Source organism: Gopherus flavomarginatus, chromosome 6 (genome assembly GCF_025201925.1).
Source record: "Gopherus flavomarginatus isolate rGopFla2 chromosome 6, rGopFla2.mat.asm, whole genome shotgun sequence".
Lineage (NCBI taxonomy): Eukaryota > Metazoa > Chordata > Testudines > Testudinidae > Gopherus > Gopherus flavomarginatus.
Window position 1 is genome coordinate 105,591,043 of NC_066622.1, and position 22,017 is coordinate 105,613,059.

Consider the following 22,017-nt stretch of genomic DNA (forward strand, 5'->3'; position numbering starts at 1 on the left):
CTTCTTGGAAGTCTCACAAGAGAAGCTAGAGACTAAATGAATGATCTATTAGCTCTAGAGAATGACCCTTTCAGGACTCGGATGAAGTGTGCCCTGGGCGTTTAGTCTGCTACCTTATCCCTATGTTATATCTGTCCTGGACACCTATGTCAATGAAGTATCTTTGATAAACATTATGCATGCATATGTAAAACTACATGCAACATAACAGAACATGTCATCATTCCAAGTTATGACAGATAATCCTCATTTATTGAAAAATACTGAAAGCATTAATGAACATCATCCACTGTGACTATGGCTATCCAAACCACATCACACACTTTGAGACTTCATTTTTAAAGAAATTTAAAGCAAATGCCAATACCAGGAGTATAGAGCATAGAGCTCTGTTAGGAGCCACAACTAGAATATTAATCAAAAGCAATTTTTAAAAAAAAATAAAAGTACCAGAACTTACAGGTGCAAGGGACTCCCTGAGTCTCAATAAGGAGTAAAAACCCCCTAAAATATGGCTTTTTTCTAGTTTATTTACAAAGAATTCTCCACCAAGAGTTTAACATCTAATATTATCTATATCAAATAGAGGAGGAAGCCAAAGGAGAAAGGATGGCTTTGTGGTTAGGATTACAAAATGGGACTCTGGAGACCTTGGGTTTAATTTCTGCTCTGCCACAGAAATCCTGTGATCTCCTAACTCTTCAGTGAAGCGGCTGATTATGGACAAAGTTCTAGTGAAAGTGTAGGCACAGTATACTTGAATTACAGAATTGTTACCTCTGGCCCCTTCTCTGCCAGTACTACGTATTTGAGCCTTGTTTTCCAGTGGTTATCAGAGCAAAAATAAATTATATACATCTTCCACCTTTTCACTGCAATTCATAACAAATAACAGTTACAGAACACATTGTTTTCTTTTAACCTGTTTGCTTCTCCCAGCAATTCGCAAGTAATAATTCTCATCAGTACTTTGTATTTTAGACATAAAGGGCCTTAGTGTAATTTTACATCAGTGCAACTCCACTGAAGTCCAGAATAATGTAACAGTGAATCAGACCCAGAATGTGAGACTCCAATTGGCACTGAAAGCGTGCAGTGTCAGCAGGATTCTTCTTGGAGTAACATTAGGAAGAAAGTAAACTGGACATTTAGTTCTTAAAAATATGGCTAATTTATGATTAAAGCACAAGAGAAAATAGCTAGGTATCTTTGGTTCCTCTGCTGCCAGTTTTAAACTGTCACTGTATTAGCAAGAGCACCACTAAAAGGTTTGGGAAGATCTACAGTAGAACCTAAGAGTTATGAACAGATCAGTCAACCACACCCCTCATCTGGAACCAGAAGTACACAAATCAGGCAACAGCAAAGGCAAAAAAAATTTTTTTTTAAAAAGCAAATACAGTACAGTTCTGTGTTAAACTACTAAAAACAATAAAGGGAAAGCAGCATTTTTCTTCTGCATAGTAAAGTTTCAAAGCTGTATTAAGTCAACGTTCAGTTATAAACTTTTGAAAGAACCACCATAATGTTTTGTTAAGAGTTATAAACATTTCAAAGTTACGAACAACCTCCAGTCTCAAGTGTTTGTAACTCTGAGGTTCAACTGTATTTGATTTTCAAATCAATGTTAATATTTTATTCAAGGGCAAGTGCTTATCTTTTGAACTTTCAGGCTCCTGACATGCAAAGTGGGTTAATTTGTCTTTTAAACATATCAATAAATTTACTTGGATTTAAAATATTTCCTCTAGGCAAAGGCACATTACTGTTTTCTGACAGTATTACCACATTGCATGAAGCCAGCAGGATAGCAAAGGGAATGTAAGGGTGAAAGAAATAACACTGTTTACATCAAAAATAGATATTAATCCAAACCAGTGGCCATTATTGGCATTTTTAAAGGCATTATAAATAAAGATGTGGTGCTATTTCCAAGACAACACCACACATTCCAAGAGAGGCATTTAGCAAGATTTTAACCCCACACCGCCCAAGCAGCTTTACAGATGTGCGCTCATCTCTTTAATGATTTCTTTATACATGCGATGAGGTGCGTCGAGACCCCAGATGAAATCCAGATGTTCCCATTCAGGAATGTGTTTGTGGTACACCAGATTAGTGACTTGGGTGAGCAATATGCCAATATCCTTCCAGTCTGCAAGCCAGTCATGTCCACCAGTCCACAGTGCAGTTGGCACAGTCATATCTTTTACTTTGTAGAAAGGAGGGGTAGACTATGGGGGGAGGGGGAGAGAAAGATTGCAATCTTTTAAAAATGAAAGCATACATACATTATATATATATATATAAAAAGAAAACTCTGGCTTTAGAAAGAGCCAATCTGCTAAGGGGTTTGTCTAGCACTACTGCAATGTACTCGCAAATGCAAGAGGACAGTTTCCTTTCTTTGCTCTGGGTGGCAGTCGCTGGGGAGCAGCAGTCAATTCAAGAGAAGCCCTGACTAACTCCATATTAAAGCCTGCTCGGTAGGAAGAATGAGGTTTTTGGACATTGCAAGGTAATGGTGGATGGGCTGTGTGTGGAGAGTCTACCATGTAAAATTTAAATCCCAAACCTGCTTATACAGGTCACTATTACACTGAAAGTAAAACTACGCCTACCAATAAGCATGCATATTCCTAGCCTGTATTGCACTGCTCAGACTAGGATTACTGCAAGAGATTACAGTCACAGTAAAGCAAAAGAACGGTAAACCTATGCACAGAGATCTAGAGAAGAATTTGGTATCCAAATGAAGCTGCAGCGGGGGTTTTAAGTAGGCTGAAGTTTGGCCAGGGCAGCATAATTAACCCTATACAACTCTAATGATCTCACAGCGCTTCTCACTAATGATCTAATGCTGAGCAAATAAGTGATTTTTCAACTGAAGAGCCACACCAAAAAATCTGGGAGGAAAATTGGTTTATTTCTAACTCAAGATTTTTTTTCCCCACGTTTTTGCTAAAGACATTTAAAAACAATTATTTCAGACTAAAACACACCCTAAAACAAACACTAAAATGAAATTTTTGTATTTTTTTGTTTCGCCCTATTTTTTTAAATATGTAGATATATTTCAAAACCAAAAGAGTCAAAACAAACATTTCAGAATGGTCAAAACGAACAGCTTTGACATATTAGAAATAAATTCTCTCCTTTTGGCTGAAAATATTTCTAAATTTTTGAATACTTCCAGTGCCCCTTACATGCATTTTTTTTTTTGGGGGGGGGGGGTAAATTTACTATTCACTGAAAAACCTGTACCCAACTCAAGTCTTAACCAAGGTCTTGATTGATTTACTGCACCTCTTGCAACAAAGTATCGCCCCATGTCATATCAGAAGCACTGACTCTGTACTGACTCAGAGACAACAGTGCCACCTTATGTCTAATCCAGGAGTCAGCAACCTTTCAGAAGTGATGTGCCAAGTCTTCATTTATTTACTCTAATTTAAGGTTTCGCGTGCCAGTAATACATTTTAATCTTTTTAGAATGTCTCTTTCTAGAAGTCTATAAATATATAACTAAACTATTGTTGTATGTAAAGTGAATAAGGTTTCAAAATGTTAGAAGTTTCATTTAAAATTAAATTAAAATGCAAAGCCCCCCCCCGACCAGTGGCCAGGACCCGGCAGTGAAAGTGCCACTGAAAATCAGCTCGCGTGCCGCCTTTGGCACACATGCCTTTGGTTACCTACCCTAATCATTTCTGAGCACCTATATGTTTATATCCTGGCTGCAGGTCCCTGTTTAATTTGCAAGGCCTGACTAGATCACAACCTGACATGGACTTCTGGCAGTTTTTGAAGTTTTCTTTTTTTGTTTCTCAAGGATTGTAAGGACTTCCATTAAAAAGTTCTTTACCTGATTATAGTGAACCAAATTTTCAGCCTTGCTTCCCCAGTCATAAGCTTTGAGTTCCCCAGATTTAACAGCCTAAAACAAATATTCACACACAGAAACATGAGGGTCAGTGTCTGCACTTAGGAATTGTAAAGAAAGAACATGAAGGTTAGGATTAAGGCACTTCTCCAGCTGTGTGATTAATGTTTTACCGAGGCAATGAGACCAAGATAATTGTAGCAAAGGAAAGCCAAACTGATTATAGCCTTTGTTCTTCTAAAATATTCATGCTACCATTCCCACACCACTTTCCCTCTACCATTCCCACACCCACTTCTTTTCCACAGGGTTTCTTAGATCTCATATTTTCACCTACAGATTATGGCCAGAAGCAGGAGCAGACACCATGTACTAAAATGGAATAATACACAGTTGGCCAGATTTTTAAAAGGTAAACATCCAAGAGTGCTGGATTTAATCCAAACCAGGAGTTGCACATACACATTGGACTGTATATTTCTGAAAATCTAGCTCAGTGCCTGCAGGTCACTATTTAAGCAGTAAAGATTTGTTCCTCCAAAGCTGCTGTTTTGGTGCATTTGCATTGCAGCAAAGCAACAATTAATTCATGTCTCACAAAGCCATCTTAGCCATTTGGGAACAAGCATTGACCATAGCAAAAAGAAAAAAAAATCATCCAGGCCAACCACTCTCATTTTTTTGCCTATTACTACACAGAAACACCTGTGAAGTCTGGCAAGGTAACCCCATGCAACTAGCCATGAGAGTTACAAAAACAATGCTGGTGATGCAAGACACCCTTAGATATTAATACATTCTGTTGCTTTGGCCTAAGGCTCCCAGCCCAATTTAATTCCCTTGAAATTATCTCAATTGTATATATTACCATCTTAAGAGCTCAATTCTGCCACACTTGCTCAGATTCAATAGTACCTTACTGCAACTCAACCTAACCCATGGAAGCTCAAATTACACTTCCCAGACCAACACACACTTTGTGTAGAAAACCAAGTTGACTCTAAGGCCTGGTCTACACTGGCGGGGTGGGGATTCGAGCTAAGTTACGCAACTTCAGCTACGTGAATAATGCAGCTGAAGTCGACATACTAAGACCTACTCACCACGGCGTCTTAACTGCTGCCGCTTCCCCATCAACTCTGCCTGCACCTCTCGTGACAGGGGAGTACAGGAGTCAATAGAGCGCTCAGGGGTCAATCGCTGCCTGCCGATCCGGCGAGTAGTGTAGATATACCCTAAGATCATATCTCACTTTGAAGCACCTATGCAGGGACCAGCAGCTGCTGATTCCACAAGAAATTTCTTCCCGCAGCATAGGGGTACTGCACCTGTTTTACACCACTGAGATACAGCCACTTAAATTAACTGCTACCATAGAATCATTTTGACATTTTTATCCCTATTTTACTGGCAGCAGTATTTTATACACAAGTTAGGTTAACAGGCACTTCAGATTTCAGAAGCTCTACCTGGCTCCAATGGATCATGTTTTGTACAGATGTCCCAGCAGGGCAATGTGTTGAATACACATCAACTCGGCTCTGTAACAGCAACATAATTAATCACAATTTTCATCTATTAATGTGCATCAATTCCATCTTTTATTGCTTTTTGCACAACCGAATAGAGTAAGTTTAAAAGAAGTAAGTTCTGATCAGAAAGTTAAGAGTAGGCTAGTATACACAAACTGGATAGGATGCTTGAGTCTTGCCATTAATTGAATAACACTGTCAACTTAGTTTAAACTAAATTTGATCTAAAGCTGATGTTTTATTTTATTGTAAAATTACACTTAAAAAACCAAGAAACTGAATCTGACCGGAATGTTTCAATGTTTTAGTCAGTTTTTTTTTCCAAAAAACAACCTCCACTCCCCACCCCCACAAAGAAGCATGGTTGTGAAGGAGAGATGTAAGCCTTCTCCGAACACATTGAGAAAAAACAAAGAACAGTATTGCTCGAGTTAATAAAAGTTACTAGATGCAAAAGTGAAACTAACCAATCTAGCTTTGTTTCCCAGCTGAATGAAATGCAAACTAAGTTCAGAAAAAACACTTTAGTTTCAATATTCTGTGGTGTCCTTAATACAAGGATTTTGTCATAAATATTGACTTTAAACTTAACAGTAATGTGCAAAAATAATTTATATCAAATTTACAAGTTTAAAAGTGTTAATGTTACCAAAAGTGTTCCAAGTTCTTCTAAGTTTTAAATGCCTCCCTACACTATACTATTTTTGATAAACTATTTAGCCTACCTATACTAACATAGGCTGTTGCTCCAAATAAGCTTCATTTATTTTCAGTTTAAAAATACTGTCTTCTGAAAGCTGAATCCTCAGGCAGAGTAAAGTATTATCTATATTTAGAACTATGCAAAATTGTGTGGGGAGAGTGGGGAATTCTGAACACAAAAATTAGCATTTTTTCTATTTCATATATCTTGTGCCAAATTCACATTTTCATTCAAAATTCTGATTTATTTATTTTTTAAAATTGAGGGTGAAATCCTGGCCCTATTGAAGTTAATGACAAGACATCAATTGGGACAAGTTTCAAGTTGTGATTTTGCCCAAATAGTGGAGGGTTTTTTGTTTTGTTTTTTTTCGTTTTTTGGGGTGGGGGTTGACAAAAGAAATAATTTTGCAGATTTTCCCACAATATTTTAGCATAGCTGCTTGGAAAAGCAAAAACTTAACATTGAAATTTAAGTTTTGTTGGGAATATTTTGCACAATCTTCCCCATATCAGAGTGTCCTCATTTCATTGCTCCTTCAGGTGGCTTGATCCCACTGGAATCCCAGTCAGATTCACGCTCTCTCTCTCTTTCTCTATGTGCTGACCAAGCCCAAATTTCCTTATGTCTATTAGAACATAAAAGTAGCCATCCAGGTCAGCCTAAAGGTCCATCTAGCCCAGTATCCTGTCTTCAAACAGTGGCCAATGCCAGGTGCCCCTGAGGGAATGAACTGAACAGGTAATCATCAAGTGATCCATCCCGTCGCCCATTTCCAGCTTCAGGCAAATAGAGGCTAGGGACACCATCCCTGTCCATTGTATTCTTACTATTGTGTCCCAACCACTGCCCTCAGCTTACAGTACTACTCCACAAACTGATTCTAAAAAGTGGCACTGTGGGATTCCATGTTTATTGTCTGTCACAGACATCCAGAGCAATGTAGAGAGATGTTCCGCTATTTGGTATTTGTTTGTTTGTTTAAACAAAAACCCAACTCTGGAAACTGAACTTTGAGACTCGAAATTTAAAGCTGGATTCTTTCCTTCTGAAGTTTTATCACCAGCAACAAAAGATTCTGCAGGCCAAATTATGCCCTCATCAAAACATACATCCCTTCAGTCTTTAAACCTCATCTTCAGCGACACCTCTGCAACAACATTTCCTCCAATGTATTTGCACAGGTGTAATCAATTATGACTTGGTAGATGATTTTTTTACATAAATCGCTTTTCAGACTAGATATGCACTTAACCAATTTGTCCACAACACACCTGCACTGTCTCTTGTGCTTCAATCCTCATTTGGAACACAGAACAGGCTACAGACTTAAAAATGTACAAATTGACTCCTAGGAAAGCAATTGCATATGTCCACTATGAGAACTGGAAATCTCAGTAGTTCTTGCACATGGATGCATCCCAAGCTGTGAAGTCTAATTTTTACTTCTCCCTTCTCTCCATGTTCTATACCATTAATTCTCTTCTCCATCTATCCATCTTGCCAGTGTTTTTCCCACAGAATACAAAAAAATTGTTTCATCCTTTCAATCCATTTTTAAATTTAGTTCTATGTATTTTATCAACTAGACTGTGCAGCTGGACTCCTGTCTATAGCAAGAAAAGATACTCATTCAAACTCTCAAGAACTAGAAGGTATTAAACTATTTTTAAGTTACATATGGAATATAAACACTCAGATCATAGTCTATACTCTTAAATGTCATGAGGAGATAATTGCTAGGTGTATATAGAACATACCATGTTTAAGTTTTTCACATCAAAGCCACATATAAGAAAGAAGAAATTGCCACAAAGGTCATCAAGTAATTGGTGGGTACAAACATGAGTGGCAAGCCACTTCAGCAATGAATTCTGGGGAAGGAATTGCTTCTTTCCAAACATATCCTGAAAAATAAGCACATACACATAACAGAAGGCTATTTGCTTTTATTCATACTATAGATTTCTTGAGATAACTACTTCAATTCATAAAAGAAAGATTGTTTTGTATTATATGTTCTCACCATGTGAGCCTAGATCATTTAATTTGAAGTGAAATATATAATCAGTACCTTTCCTACCAAGTTAAGAACAGAATAAATTATTCATGGTTACCAAAAGAAAATCCATGAAAATTCAAACTTTTAAAAAAGTTCTTACCAGTTTTGTATTCATTATGACAGAGAGGGCATGTCAGATTTCTGATAAAGGTTAAATATTTTAAGCTACATCTGCTTAAGTTGGTTGGTTGATATTTGAAGCTTCCTCAATTCAAACCATGTGAATAAAACCAAGCTTGCATTGTGGTGGCAGTTTCCTCTTGCAAGATACTATTTTTAAAAAGTCCAAAGGTTTGAACATGATCTACAGAGTGCTTTTTACTCACACTGACACAGCACAAAGTCTATGACCCATCCACTGGTTTGTGGTTAACTGGGTGGTTCCACAATAGCTCACTGTGCAAGTCACCGTGACTGGGTCAAGTTTCACAGGACCATGTGAACAGGTGCATTTTTTCTATAAAATAAAAGCTTCTTAACTGGGGACCCTGATCAGCCTATTATTCTAACTAAGCAGCCATCTTCACTATGAGAAGAGGGACAGAGGGAGCTGGCAGGTGTGATTTGGCCTCATTTCTATCTGCCTGAGAGGAGAAGGGGAGCCAGTGGCAGTTACAATACACAAAAATATCTATTCAAGACATGTCCTGTGATTAGAAAAGGTACATTACGCCTAACAGAGATGGAGTGACACTTCCAATATCTAAAACCTCGTCTGCCATAACTCACATGGCTATCCCTCCTTCTCCCACCAAAGGATAGCTGCGAATAGAGGTGGGCAGTCCAGCCCCTGTACACAGCACACAACAGCTAGTGAACATCTTCACTGGATCCTCCTTTTCCTCTCACTCTTTCTTTGGCAACTGGTGTGAAAAATTTAGAATTTCAAGTCTGGAAAAGCACCATAGTATTTTTCACCAGCCCAACTCTCCTTAATGGGAGCAGCATTTATGCTAATACTCCCCTGCCCAAGAAGCAGACGCTAGATTAAACAGGGTCTCCAGGAGACATTCCAATTCAGTGGAGTAGAACATGTGAGTTTATCAATGGAAAAATCTACAGAAAGTCTGAAGTACACAGAGGTGATTGCTAAATAAATCTACAGAAACTGATGACAAATGAAAAATACTCTATATAAAAGGAAGAAAAGGATATCAAATGACCCTACTAGAATTGAGCACTGTATATATTAATCATGGCTTTTTGACAACACAAGTCCTAGAACCATGTGCAAATGAGTAAATATAATACTGACTCTTTCAGGTCAAGCCCTATTCATGAGATACAGTTTAAGTTTTAACTTTCCCCCAGCTTCTCCTGTCATGTATTTAAATTTCTCAGCCTGATAGTTCAATTTTCCCATTTTGAAGGCTCTCAACATCCTTGTGTATAGTACATCAAAGATAAACATTAAGCGTTTTCAGATAGTATGTGATCCACCAACATCAAAACAAATGTTTGCTTTTACATTATTATTCACTTTTTTTAAAAAAATGCAGAGCAGTGGGCAACATCAAATGCATTTTGTGGTCAGTGGGCCAAATTCTACTCTCAATTACACAGTTATCAACACGGAAAACCATCAGAGAGCAACTCTGGATATATATTGATATACGGTCAAAATTTGGCTTAGAATGCATGTCATGCATGTTAATCTCCTGTACAAGTGTGTACAGAGCAAGAGAGGCACATTCATATGCATTAACTCTACACATAGTTTTATTTATACACCTCTACCCCGATATAACGCGGTCCTCAGAAGCCAAAAATTCTCACCGCCTTACAGGTGAGACCAAGTTATATCGGGTTCAGTTCAATATGGCATACTGGCAAGAGTCAGTATGCCGTGCTGGACTGGACCGGCTTCCCTGGCAGTGATTTAAAGGGCCCAGTGCTCCAGCCGCTGCTGGGAGCCCCAGACCCTTTAAATCACCGCCGGAGCTCCGGCAGCATGGCTCAGGCGGGGATTTAAAGGGTCCAGGCTCCCCGCTGCTTTACCGCGTTATAGCCGAATTTGTGTTATATCAGGTAGCGTTCTATTGGGGTAGAGGTGTATTCTCTACTAAAAACATTTTAAATGGAAAATAAATATTCTCACTTTGTTTTAAAACAAATATCTTGACTGAAATACACACCTTGAGCAGCAGCTCTGGAAGCACTCCGAGTTTTGTCAGAGGGCTAGTAGAGAACTTGACTGTGGCTACAGGTGCCAATGCAAAAAACATTTTTATTTTCTTAGCTAGCTCTGGCATAGTTGAAAATGCGATGAAAGCTGTTAAAAAAAAAAAAAGACTTCTCAAGACAATATTTGACAGAAATTAAATCAAAATTTTAGGTAGGCATATTTTCATTACAGTGTATAATAAGTTTTAAGTTCTGAATTTGGAAATTGTGTATGTGTTTAAAGAAGAATGTGAATTAGAATCAGTAAATACTGGTTTGGTTAAATACTGGTCTTTAAATACTGGTTTGGTTAATTAAAGGTTGACCTGAGCATCAATTTACATTTTAGTTGGAGTGATGAATCTATGATTTTCCATATACATTTTCCCAACTCTTTCGAATATTTGTTTTTACGGAAATTGGATGAATAACGTAATCTATTAGCATAATTTACTGTTTTACAAGTTTTCACTTCAAATAAATAGGTGAAAGTTAATTCTCTTTCCTTTTAGTTTTAATGAGGATACAAAATAAACTGTACATGTAAATCTGTATTTTATCATTATTTAACCAAAAGTGTGCAAATCTTTCTCTTTTAAAACAATGTATTTAAATTAAATCTCTTAACATACCTATAGTGGTACCCTGTGAATGGCCAATGTAATAGATTTTCTCTTGTCCAGTTTTATTCACAATAAAGTTTATAGCGGCAGGAAGGTCGTATTTAGCCATTTCATCAAAACTATAATATAAACGACAAGAAGATAGCTATATAAATAAAGCTAAAGAATTTCCATAGCAACATATATAGAGAAGAATTACTGAATGGAACTTTAGTACACTGAAAATTAGTCAGCTAAGAATGAACAAAAATTTCCAAAGGCTGATTCCAAATAGCCAAACTCTGACCAAGATTCACTTAGGGCTTGATCCTGAACCACTCAAGTCAATGGGAATTTTCTCATTGATTTCAATGAAGGCAGGATCAGGCCATTATTATAAAGGCAAATTTATAGTTTCCCTTACTGTTAGCATATTAGCACATATATAACCAGGATAAACAATTGCAGTGGCACAATCTTGTTTAATCTGTTACTGAAGTAGGGTAGTAGATAGAACATAAGAACACTCATACTTGGTCAGACCAAAGGTCCATTTAGCCCAGTATCCTGTCTTCCAACAATGGCCAACGCCAGGTGCCCCAGAGGGAACGAACAGAACAGGTAATCATCAAGTGATCTCCTGTCATCCGTTCCCAGCTTCAGGCAAACAGAGGCTAGGGACACCATCCCTGCCCATCCTGACAAACAGCCATTGATGATCCTTCATGAACCTATCTAGTTCTTTTTTGAATCCTGTTATAATCTTGCCAGAGGATGTTGTGAAGGCCAAGGAGTTCCACAGGTTGGCTGCAACGTGTGAAGAAATACTTCCTTTTGTTTGTTTTAAATCTGCTGCCTATTAATTTCATTTGGTGACCCCTACATCTTATGTTATGAGAAGGAATCAATAACACTTCCTTAATTACTTTCTCCACACCAGTCATGACTTTATAGACCTCTATCATATCCTCCCTTAGTCGTCTCTTTTCTAAGCTGAAAAGTCCCAGTTTTATTCATCTCTCCGTTCCATACCCCTAATAATTTTTGTTACCCTTTTACTTTGTTGCCCTTTCCTGTAGCTTTTCAAATTCCAATATATCTTTTTGGAGATGAGGTGAGAACAGGGTGAAATTTTTCAGATGAACAGTTTATTTGCCCCAAAAATGCAGATTTGGCCAAAGGAATTTCAGGGGGAGGGATGGGAGGGAGTCCTCCCTCACAGTCTTTATCCTAGTGCTTAGGGCAAGTCTTGATATGTGGGAGACTCAGCTTCAAAGCTCTGTTCTAGAGCAGCAACTGGAACAATTCGCTTCACCCGCTCTCCCCCAGGAGAATGCCCTACCACCCGCTTATGGACTATTCTGGGGTGGGTGTCTCAATTCCTCCTCTTGAAGAGGTCTCACTTTGTATAAAAGTACATGAATAACCAATAGGCCAGAGAGAGAGCGATAGAGAGAATGATTATATCCCAGTGGATAGGGCACTCTCCTGGGAAGGAAGAGACCTGGGTTCCAGTCCCTGCTCCACAGCAGGAATTTAAACCTGAGTCTCCCACATTCCAAGACAATGCCCTCACCACTGGGCTAAGGGGGAAACCCTACTGCCTTGGCTGTGAATTGAGACCTTCATTACCTTTTATTTTTTAAAAATGCCTGGAAACAAAATGTTTCATTTGACCCAAAAGGAAATTTTTTCTACTTTTTCAATTCACCAAAAATTTAAAAAAAAAAAAAAATGTTTCAGTTTGGCCCAAATCAACCCCTACCCTCTCGCCTCCAAGAACTGCCAGCAAACCAAAAATTCAGTGATCGGCACAGCACTAATACTGGGGGCATGGCATCACGGAGGAAATGGCAGAGGGAAAGGAGTGGTTCCTGTTGACAGCATGTATAAAATGTAATAAACAGCACTCCTCAGAAATGGGATCCAGCTACCTGAAAACCCAGAATTCTTCTTGCTTCACTGTATAGTGTTTATGCTTTCTGGACCAAGTGTTCCCCCTGCTGTTTCCCATCCAAACATCAAAGCCAGCATCTGCCAGCATAAAGCCCAGGCTGTTGTTGTCCAAATTTGTGATCCAGTTACTACCATCTGCAAGCAAACCATGCTGCAGAAAAACAACAGGCTTGAGACCTGAAAGATAAAGCATTTTATGTAGTTAAAAATCAAAGCTTCATGTTCTCCTCGCACTGAAGTCCTGACAAACTCTAGTGAGTATTCAATATTTCCTTCATCTCTATATTTGAGTGGTTAACCTATACTCCTATAGGACTGTAAGATTAGCAGCCTTTATGATACCAACAATGTCTTAAATTCATGCATTGTAATCTTTCACAATAGCAGGGTTTTAAAGAGTTATTTTATTGTAGTTATGGATTTAAAAACATTACATTAGGTTCTTAACTAGAGCAAAAGGCACCTAATATTTCTCACACAAAAAAAAGCAGGTTTGAAACAAGCAAACCCAAGAAAAGCAGGAACTACAGCAAGAACATAGAGAGCTATTTGTTCCCAGCATTTATAATTTCTGGGTGATAAGAGGCCTGATCCTGGAGGCATTCTAGCTTTTCTTCATTATCCTTGCTCCCCTCCTCTTACCACAAGGCCATGGAAGGCCTTCCCCTAGGTGAACTCCAGGGATCAGGCTTTTCAGGCTAAGACAATGACAAACTAAGGTGGTGTACCGCTGTCTTTAGCATCAGATCCCCTTCCACTATGTATCAACATTAACATCTGCTGCTGGTTCTCACAATGCACAGGAGCACAGGAATGCAAATGGGAATGGAAAGAGAACTTACTTTAATACCTTCCTTTCGCCTGTTCATGTTGATTTTCAGCATTTGTTAAACTGAAAGTCATTGCCATTTTTCTTTAACATAACAAATTTCCCTTACAGTTTTTCCAGCTGTGGAACCATAGACTGTTGTGGACTTTCGCTCCAAAAGATAATGTCATACATAACTGCAATTAATTCTATTCACATTTGTCAGATATTGCAACAGAAACATTATGAAATATTATCCACTATAAATTCTGTTAGCAGTAAATAAACACTGTTTGGGAAAAGATACCAGGTCTGTAATAGCGTGAAGTCAAAATGAACTTTTATGTCTTCATTCTTCTTCTAGAGGATCATACTTGACAAAAGTTGCTCAGCAATCTTTGTTTTTAAAAATTAAAAAAGTGCTTTACAAAACATGAACTTTGATACCGCTTCCTTCTCCACCCCCTCATCACTCTTTTGAGACAGGAAACTTCACTATTTGCTTACGTTACAGATGAAAGATTCAATAAAAAAGCCACAGAAGCATAATCTATCTTCACTTTGCGCTTAAAAAATCCTGAGAAATCCACAAACATAAAACTAGCCAATTTGACTACCTTGCCTTGTGCACCAAACTGTCTGCTCCTTGGCTCTTTGAGACAATAGTTAGGGCAAACATGCTTAGGAGCGATCAAGTCAACCATTAAGGACAGACAGATTTTTTTGCCTTTGGTAGAAGAGGGTCTTTTGCCATAGTACTTGTTCACACCTGCAATTATAGGATATTTGCTTTTTCCTCCTTCCATAAGGTACATATGTATGCATACATCTTCAGCTTTTTAAACTCCATGGGTTCAGACTCTACCCTCAGATATAAGCATACAACTCCCATTAAAATAAATGATAGAGGCATGCATGCCTCGGAGGACAGAATTTACCCCAAGGGACATTAAACATAATTTGATTCTGACTGAATTCATCAATTGCTATTCAGGTCTACAAGCATATTAGTTTCCACAGAATAGCATTCTTTAGAAATGATATTTTACATACTATAAATAGCTATGTACAATATGGTGCTATAGTAATTATTACTTTGCTTTATAGTTTATTATAAAGACAAGGAGAATAGCATACTAGAATCTAAAATCAACATAGTCTAATTCCTCTTTCCATGCAGAAATCAGAAGAGCACTGGGATTTTTCTTTGTTTTTTTTGTTTTGTTTTCGGGGAGGGGATGTGTCTTTCTGGTATGTTTTTCAACAGAAGGGGAACAAGACCTGCCCCTACCTTTAGTGTTAGTCAAAGTTTTTAAAACAAAAAAAAAAGTTTAAAAAATGAAATTTTTGCAACAAAACAGACTTTAGCACATTCTTACTTTAAAAAAAATTACCATTTCTCATTTATCATAAATTGAGTTTTTTCAGTAAATGTAAAATTTCAGCACAAAAAAAAGAAGTGTTTCTTTCAGATCCTACAAAATACAAACCACTTACAAATTTTGAATTTGGGGAGGAAATCCCTTCCCCTCCAATAATCTACTGTTTTTCTCCAACATTACCTACTCTAACATAGTCTGCACTGTTATTTTCCTTTATAAGTAATTGTAAACCACATAGGTTACCCACATTTTATCCTGGTCAGGTTTATTACAAGAGTTAGATCTCTCCAAATCAAAGTGATCTTTTTCAAGACTTCCCTTTCTTCAGGCAGAAGTAAATCTTACCCTTCTTCATCCCATGGCTTTTCTTCCCATGAGGAATTCGGTTAATGCTAAGGATATATCCATCTTCAGTCACCACTTCATGCTCCTCACTGGGGTAGCCTCTGTAGGTAACAATTTCACTCTGCAAAAAGAAAAACAAAAGCTTTTGATTGAAATTGTTGACATTTTTAATTCGTTATATGTCTGTAAAATGCTTGGAGGTCTTTCCACAGACAACAATATAGAAGTGTGATGTCTGCATTGCTGTGGCTATGTCTGGTAGGTGGTAGAGAGAGACCATCAGGGAAAGGTTTGTTACTAGGCGATGATGCGTTTACTCCTGCATGTGTTTCAGTCACCAATGAGAATTAGGCACCCAACTCCCATTGATTTTCAATAGGAGTTGGGCAGTGTTGGGCAGGAGTTGAGTGGTGCCTTTGAAATATCTCTTATCTGTCTCAATGTTCAACCCCTACAGAGAGAGAGATCCAAGTTCTAGTGCATATCCCAGGCTAAAGCTGGTAGTCTATGTCTTCACTACAGAGAAGACACATAGGTCATCTAGTTTACCACTAACCAGGTGGAAAGAGTGTTGGAAAAGGGAGCAGGGGAAAGAAGATTGGGGACAACAGGATAAAGAAGGGAAAGACTGTCCTTCTTTTTACCACTTCAGACAGACAATGCTCACTGAAAACAGCAAACGTCTGTCAATTACAGACAAGCGATGTCACCAAAACACGTGCTATCAGTGGTAGATGAGGGGATGCATCTCTCTTCTAAAGGGTAAGATTTTAAAAACAATTCAAATATTAGAGGCATGATCCTTACTCCTATTAATCACTCACTGAACACTATCATATTTAAATACATCGTCTAAATGACCTACAACACAGCAGGTTTGAAACAAAATGTTGTATAACAGTGGCTTCAATAAAGTCATTTATATTAGGACTTAACCATCACAGCAAGAACAGGAAAGTTTTACACACTGTTCATATGCTTAGGCTACAGCTTTTAATATCTGACACTAATACTATAAAATAGGACTACTAAACATCGTCTCTTCTAAAAACTCACTTCTGTTCTATCACCTGCAAGTGAGTTAGTTCACAAACCTTAACAACAACAAAAAAGCTCATGTAGCTGAATCGTTTAGATGATGTGTAAATACCTAACCCGTACAACTGCATGATCCTATTGGCAATAACTCTAGTTACCTTTAAAAAACAGTACTCAAAAATACGCTAGGTGTTGCATGGAAAAGGCAAATTCTCTCTTCCCCAAAAAGTTTATAAGCTAGTTTCAGATGTGATGCAACAAATGAAGATAAGAAAGAGGGCAGGGAAATGAGAGGAGGGGCAAAGGTACCAATAAGATGACAAGTAATTAACAGCAAGTCCTTACCCAATGAGGGTAAAAACTTGGTTATTATGACAGAAAGAGGGGAAAGCGACAACAGTGAACAGCAAAGGGGGAGCAAACAATTGTCAGGAAAAACTTACTAGAAGCTTACTAGCAACAAGTGATTTTAATAAGTACAGTTCCTTCTAGCAGTTTTAACTGGAGTGGAGGCAGAGCCACAGAGAACGATCTGGAAAAAGGCCGAAACAGTGGCATTGCAAAGTTTACTTATGATACAAAATTACTCAGGATAGTCAGCTTTGGACCTAACTACCAAGAGTTACAAGATGATCCCACAAAACTGGGTAATTGGGCAACAAAATGGCAGATGAAATTCAGTGTCGATAAATGCAAAGTAATGCACATTAGAAAACTTAATCTCAACTATACATACAAAATTATGGGGTCTAAAATTAGCTGTTACCACTCAAGAAAGATCTTGGTGTCATTGTGGATAGTTCTCTGAAAAGAACTGCTCAATGTGCAGCAGCAGTCAAAAAAGCGAACAGAATGTTAGGAACCATTAGGAAAAGGAAAGATAAGACAGCAAAAGGCTATCATAATGCCACTATATAAATCCATAGTATGCCCACACCTGGAATACTGTGTGCAGTTCTGCTCGCCCCATCTCAAGAAAAAATATTAGAATTGGAAAAGCTACAGAGAAAGGAAACAAAAATTATCATGAGTGGGGAACAGCTTCCATTTGAGGAGAGATTTTAAAAGGTTGGTACTGTTCATCTTGGAAAAGAGATGACTAAGGGGGAAATATGATAGAAGTCTATAAAATCATGACTGATGTGTATAAAGTGAGAGTGTTATTTACCCCTTCATATAAGACATGAGACAGCATATAGGCCAGAGATATATTTTATTTATATATGTTACTTCCTCTACATCAGGGGTCAGCAATCTTTCAGAAGTGGTGTGCCGAGTCTTTATTTATTCACACTAATTTAAGATTTCGCAAGCCAGTAATACATTTTAACATTTCTAGAAGGCCTCTTTCTGTAAGTCTATAATATATAAGTAAACTATGGTATGTAAAGTAAATAAGATTTTTAAAATGTTTAAGAAGCTTCATTTAAAATTAAATTAAAACGCAGAGCCCCCCAGACCAGTGGCCAGGACCCAGGCAGCGTGAGTGCCAGTGAAAATCAGCTTGTGTGCTGCCTTTGGCACATGTGCCATAGGTTGCTTACCCTGCTCTACATCTTTCTCACACGCATTTCCATACCCTCAATCAACCCACAGCCTTTTTTTCCAATTTGCAAGCAAGTAGAGAGATGGAAATAGAATGTCACTGACAAGACTCCTGCTTACTGTCAGGCATGTAAACAGGTTTAGGCAATTTAAAGAACTAGGTTAGGCAATTTCCCTCTGTTCCTTAATCCAGATCTACAACAAGAACATTATTAATTAAAGTTTAATAGGCAAAACACCCTTCCACAGTTAAAGTAATCATCATTTTTAAAAAGTCAGCATTTTCCCACAGTAATTATACTACAATATCTGAGATAACTAGCTATTCCCTGTATATAGTAACCATATGACAGATGACAAACATCATTTTTATAAATGACAGCTACTGAATGAATTTTACAATATGTAACTTACAATATTCATAGATGTTTCAGGATCCACATTTCTTCTTTTTCTGACAAATGCTTCTGAACTTACAATTTCTTGGATCAAACATGCCACAATTATAAGGAGCCATATCTTCATTCTGTAGAAATACATGTCATAAAAAATAAGGCTTTGTAAAAGCTGCACTGTATAAGATAAAAAAGACTTATGCTGCAAAAGAAAAAAAAGTGAGGCCCTGAGGTTAAGTTGTATGGCTTCTTCTGCAGAAGAAATACATGGGGGGGAGAGGGGAAGACAAAGGGGGTATGAGTACTATACAAAGAGTCACTTTGTCTATTATAATTGAGAAACTTTTCTGCAGCATTATTTCCTTTCATAAAGATTTCCAGTGGATTTAATACAAATAAATCAAATATTCTTCCCTTCCAAAAATCAAATTTTTTTTAAATGGTGATGTAGAAACAGAAATCAGAAACAAAAACACTATAAAGACACATTAATTTTAAACAAAGAATGGTGAAAGCTGAGCCAGCTGTATTAAGCTGTGCATGTGCTTCCCTGGATTTGCTCTTAAAAAAAAAACAACTAAGAAAATCACTACAGTTTTCTTGTGCAAACTGCCCAAGAAGTGTAACCATCTCATCACATTAGTGTAACCATCTCACAATGCTATTCACCTAGTTATATTCAGCCCTGACTTAGCCATCTCACAGCATCCAATGCTATTAAAGTTTAACATGCAAAAAAAAAAAAAAAAAAAAAAAGCCAAACAAACCAGACTTTTGTGAGGGGAGAGAGATATGTACTCAAGGAATGTCTTTAACAAGAAAATAGCAGCTTCTGCCACTGTTTATAACCTCTCTTTCCCTTTCCCCTTTACACCTCATAAGCACTGCTCACAGGAGGTAAAGGACCAAAAGGCTCAGGGGCCACTGATGTGATCAGATATTTTTATTACTAAAAAAAAGAATGGTGGCCGTTAATAGTTTATAAACTTTATTTTTCCCATGGGCAGCATATAACACACAAAACCTTGTGGGAAGGAGGCAACAGCCTAAGTGCCTCCCACAACGATAACAATGAGTCCGGTGGCACCTTAAAGACTAACAGATTTATTTGGGCATAAGCTTTCGTGAGTAAAAAACCCACTTCTTCAGATGCATGGAGTGAAAATTACAGATGCAGGCATGATATAACGACACATGAAGAGAAGAGAGTTACCTCACAAGTGGAGAACCAGTGTTGACAAGGTCAACTCAATCAGGTAGATGTAGTCCTCTCCCAATAATAGATGAGGAGGTGTTAATTCCAGGAGAGGCAAAGCTACTTTTGTAATGAGCCAGCCATTCCCAGTCTCTATTAAAACCATTAATATAGGCTTGAAATTTGCAAATGAATCTCTTATAGAACGTCCAGGGAGATTGACCTGTTCTCCTACTGGCTTTTGTATGTCACTATTCCTGATGTCTGATTTGTGTCCATTTATTCTTTTACATAGGGACTGTCTGGTTTGGACAATGTAAATAGCAGAGGGGCATTGCTGGCACATGATGGCATATATCACATTAGTAGACGTGCCAGGTGAATGAGCCCTTGATGGTGTGGCTGATGTGGCTGGGTCCTCTGATAGTGTCACTAGACAACAATAACTTCATTGGCAAGAAGGAATCAAGGTGACTGAGGGAATATCTTTTATTGGACCAACTTCTGTTGGGAAGAGACAAACTTTCGAGCTTCCCAGAATTATTCTTCTGGTCTGGGAAATTTAGAGTGTCACCACTAAATACAATGTGAAACAGACTGTTTAGCATAAGTAGTTAACACATTTCAAGATTAACTGTCCCATGAAATGCGTGTTAACTACTCATTCTAAAGACTTTGCTCCCTTTAGCTGACACTCTTCTGAGAAGAAGAGCTCTGTGTAAACTCAAAAGCTTTTCTCTCTCACCAACAGAAGCTGGTGCAATAAAATTACTTACCTTGTCTTTCTAATCTCCTAGGACCAACTCAGCTACAGCAACACTACATAGAAGAATCAAGACAGAATTCACTGCAACATATTTAAGAGTCTGAGATTTAGCAATATTCGTGACAACTCTAAAGGATCACAAGGGCAGCTAAATGGCTCCAGCAGTAACCAAGGGCTTGGGAGATCTGGATTCAAGTTCCTGCTCCACCACAGACTTCCCATGTGACACTGGGCCACTTACTTCTCCTTGCTGTGTCTGTTCCCCCCTCTGTAAAATGGGGATAAATACCTACAATAAGGGGGGGATATTTAAGTACTTTAGAGAGGAGGGGGAAGCCACACAGCTGCAGCCCAAAGAGGCAGCATGCTGTCAACTATTAGTATTAATTTATTATTTGCACTGGGGTAGCACTTGATGGTGGATCAGACACAGTTCAGGCCCCCAGCGTGGTAGGTGCGGTACAAACACTGAAACAACAATCCTACCACACAGCACAGAGAAACAGGGAGACACATCAGGCGCCCCTGCGTTCGGGAAGCGAGGGCACAGCTAGAACTAGGCATTCAAGCAACGGCAGGGGGCCGGGCCGGAGCTGCTTCCCCCCGGTGAATCAGCTCCAGGGCAGCCCCAGGCCTCATGGGGGCCTGCACCCGCCAAGTCTCTTGAGAGTGTCACCGCCCAGGCCGTGCCGCCGGTGCGGCGAACGGTCCGTGCCGTGCCCCGCCCCGCTCAGGCTGAGCGGTACCCGCACGCTGCCGGGGCGCTGCAGGCGGCATGGGGCCACGGCGGCGCGTCCAGCCGCTGCCGGGGCAGATGTGCCGGCGGAGCAGGGCAGCGCACTGACCTGAGAGGAGGCTGCAGCGGAGCGCTCGGGCCGGGCTGCCGGGGACTCGCAAGAGGCCGCGCGGTCGCTGCTCACACCGGGGTGGCTACTCCCTGCTGCGGAGGGGGACACTACGCTGGCGCCGCCCAACCCCGCCGGCCATCTCAGGCCACGGCGCGGCGCCAATCAGCGGCTTCGGGAGCAGGGGTCGCTCCTCCCACCTGCCGCTCTCCCCTCCCGGTCTAGCCCGGGCCCCTGGGCGGCGGGCACTGGTCCCGCCGAGGGCGGGCGCTACCGTTTAGGCAGCCTAGGCAATCGCCTAGGGTGCCAGGATTATTGAGGGGCGGCATTTTGCCGGGGGTGCAGCAGGCGGCTCCGGTTGACCTGCCGCAGGCATGGCTGGGGAGGGGCCGTTGGTTCACGGCTCCAGTAGAGCTGCCGCAGTCATGCCTGCGGACCAGGGCCGGTGCAACCATTTAGGCGGACTAGGCGGTTGCCTAGGGCGCCAAGATTTGGGGGTGCCAAAAAGCGGTGCCCCCCCCCCCAATTTTTTTTAAATGGTTGAGCAGCTGCTGCTGCTGGGACAGAGAGGGAGTCTGAGTTGCTGGCGGCAGCGGCCGCTGGCAGCCCAGGGTGTCCCCTGGGTCAGGGCGCCGCTGCGGCAGCTGGCAGCCCAGGGCCCCCCTTGGGTCAGCGCATCGCCGCAGCAGCCCAGGGCGTCCCCTGGGTCAGCCCGCCGCTGCAGCAGCCGGCAGCCCGCGGCATCCCCTGGGTCAGGGCGCTGCCGTGGCAGCCGGAAGCCCAGGGCCCCCCTTGGG

General features: G+C 39.8%; 1 protein-coding gene across 1 annotated transcript; it reads right to left on the reverse strand.

Moving 5' to 3' along the window:
* Positions 1–1,364: 1,364 nt before the first annotated feature.
* On the reverse strand, positions 1,365–21,375 carry LIPA (lipase A, lysosomal acid type). Its single transcript, XM_050959586.1, has 10 exons — positions 21,221–21,375; positions 18,434–18,545; positions 15,437–15,557; positions 12,880–13,078; positions 10,976–11,085; positions 10,316–10,452; positions 7,879–8,025; positions 5,353–5,424; positions 3,866–3,937; positions 1,365–2,234 (listed from the first exon to the last, which is right to left on the reverse strand). The coding sequence occupies exons 2-10, from the start codon at positions 18,542–18,544 to the stop codon at positions 2,001–2,003; spliced, it is 1,203 nt and encodes a 400-aa protein (XP_050815543.1). The 5' UTR covers position 18,545; positions 21,221–21,375; the 3' UTR covers positions 1,365–2,000.
* Between the last annotated feature and the right edge of the window lie 642 nt (positions 21,376–22,017).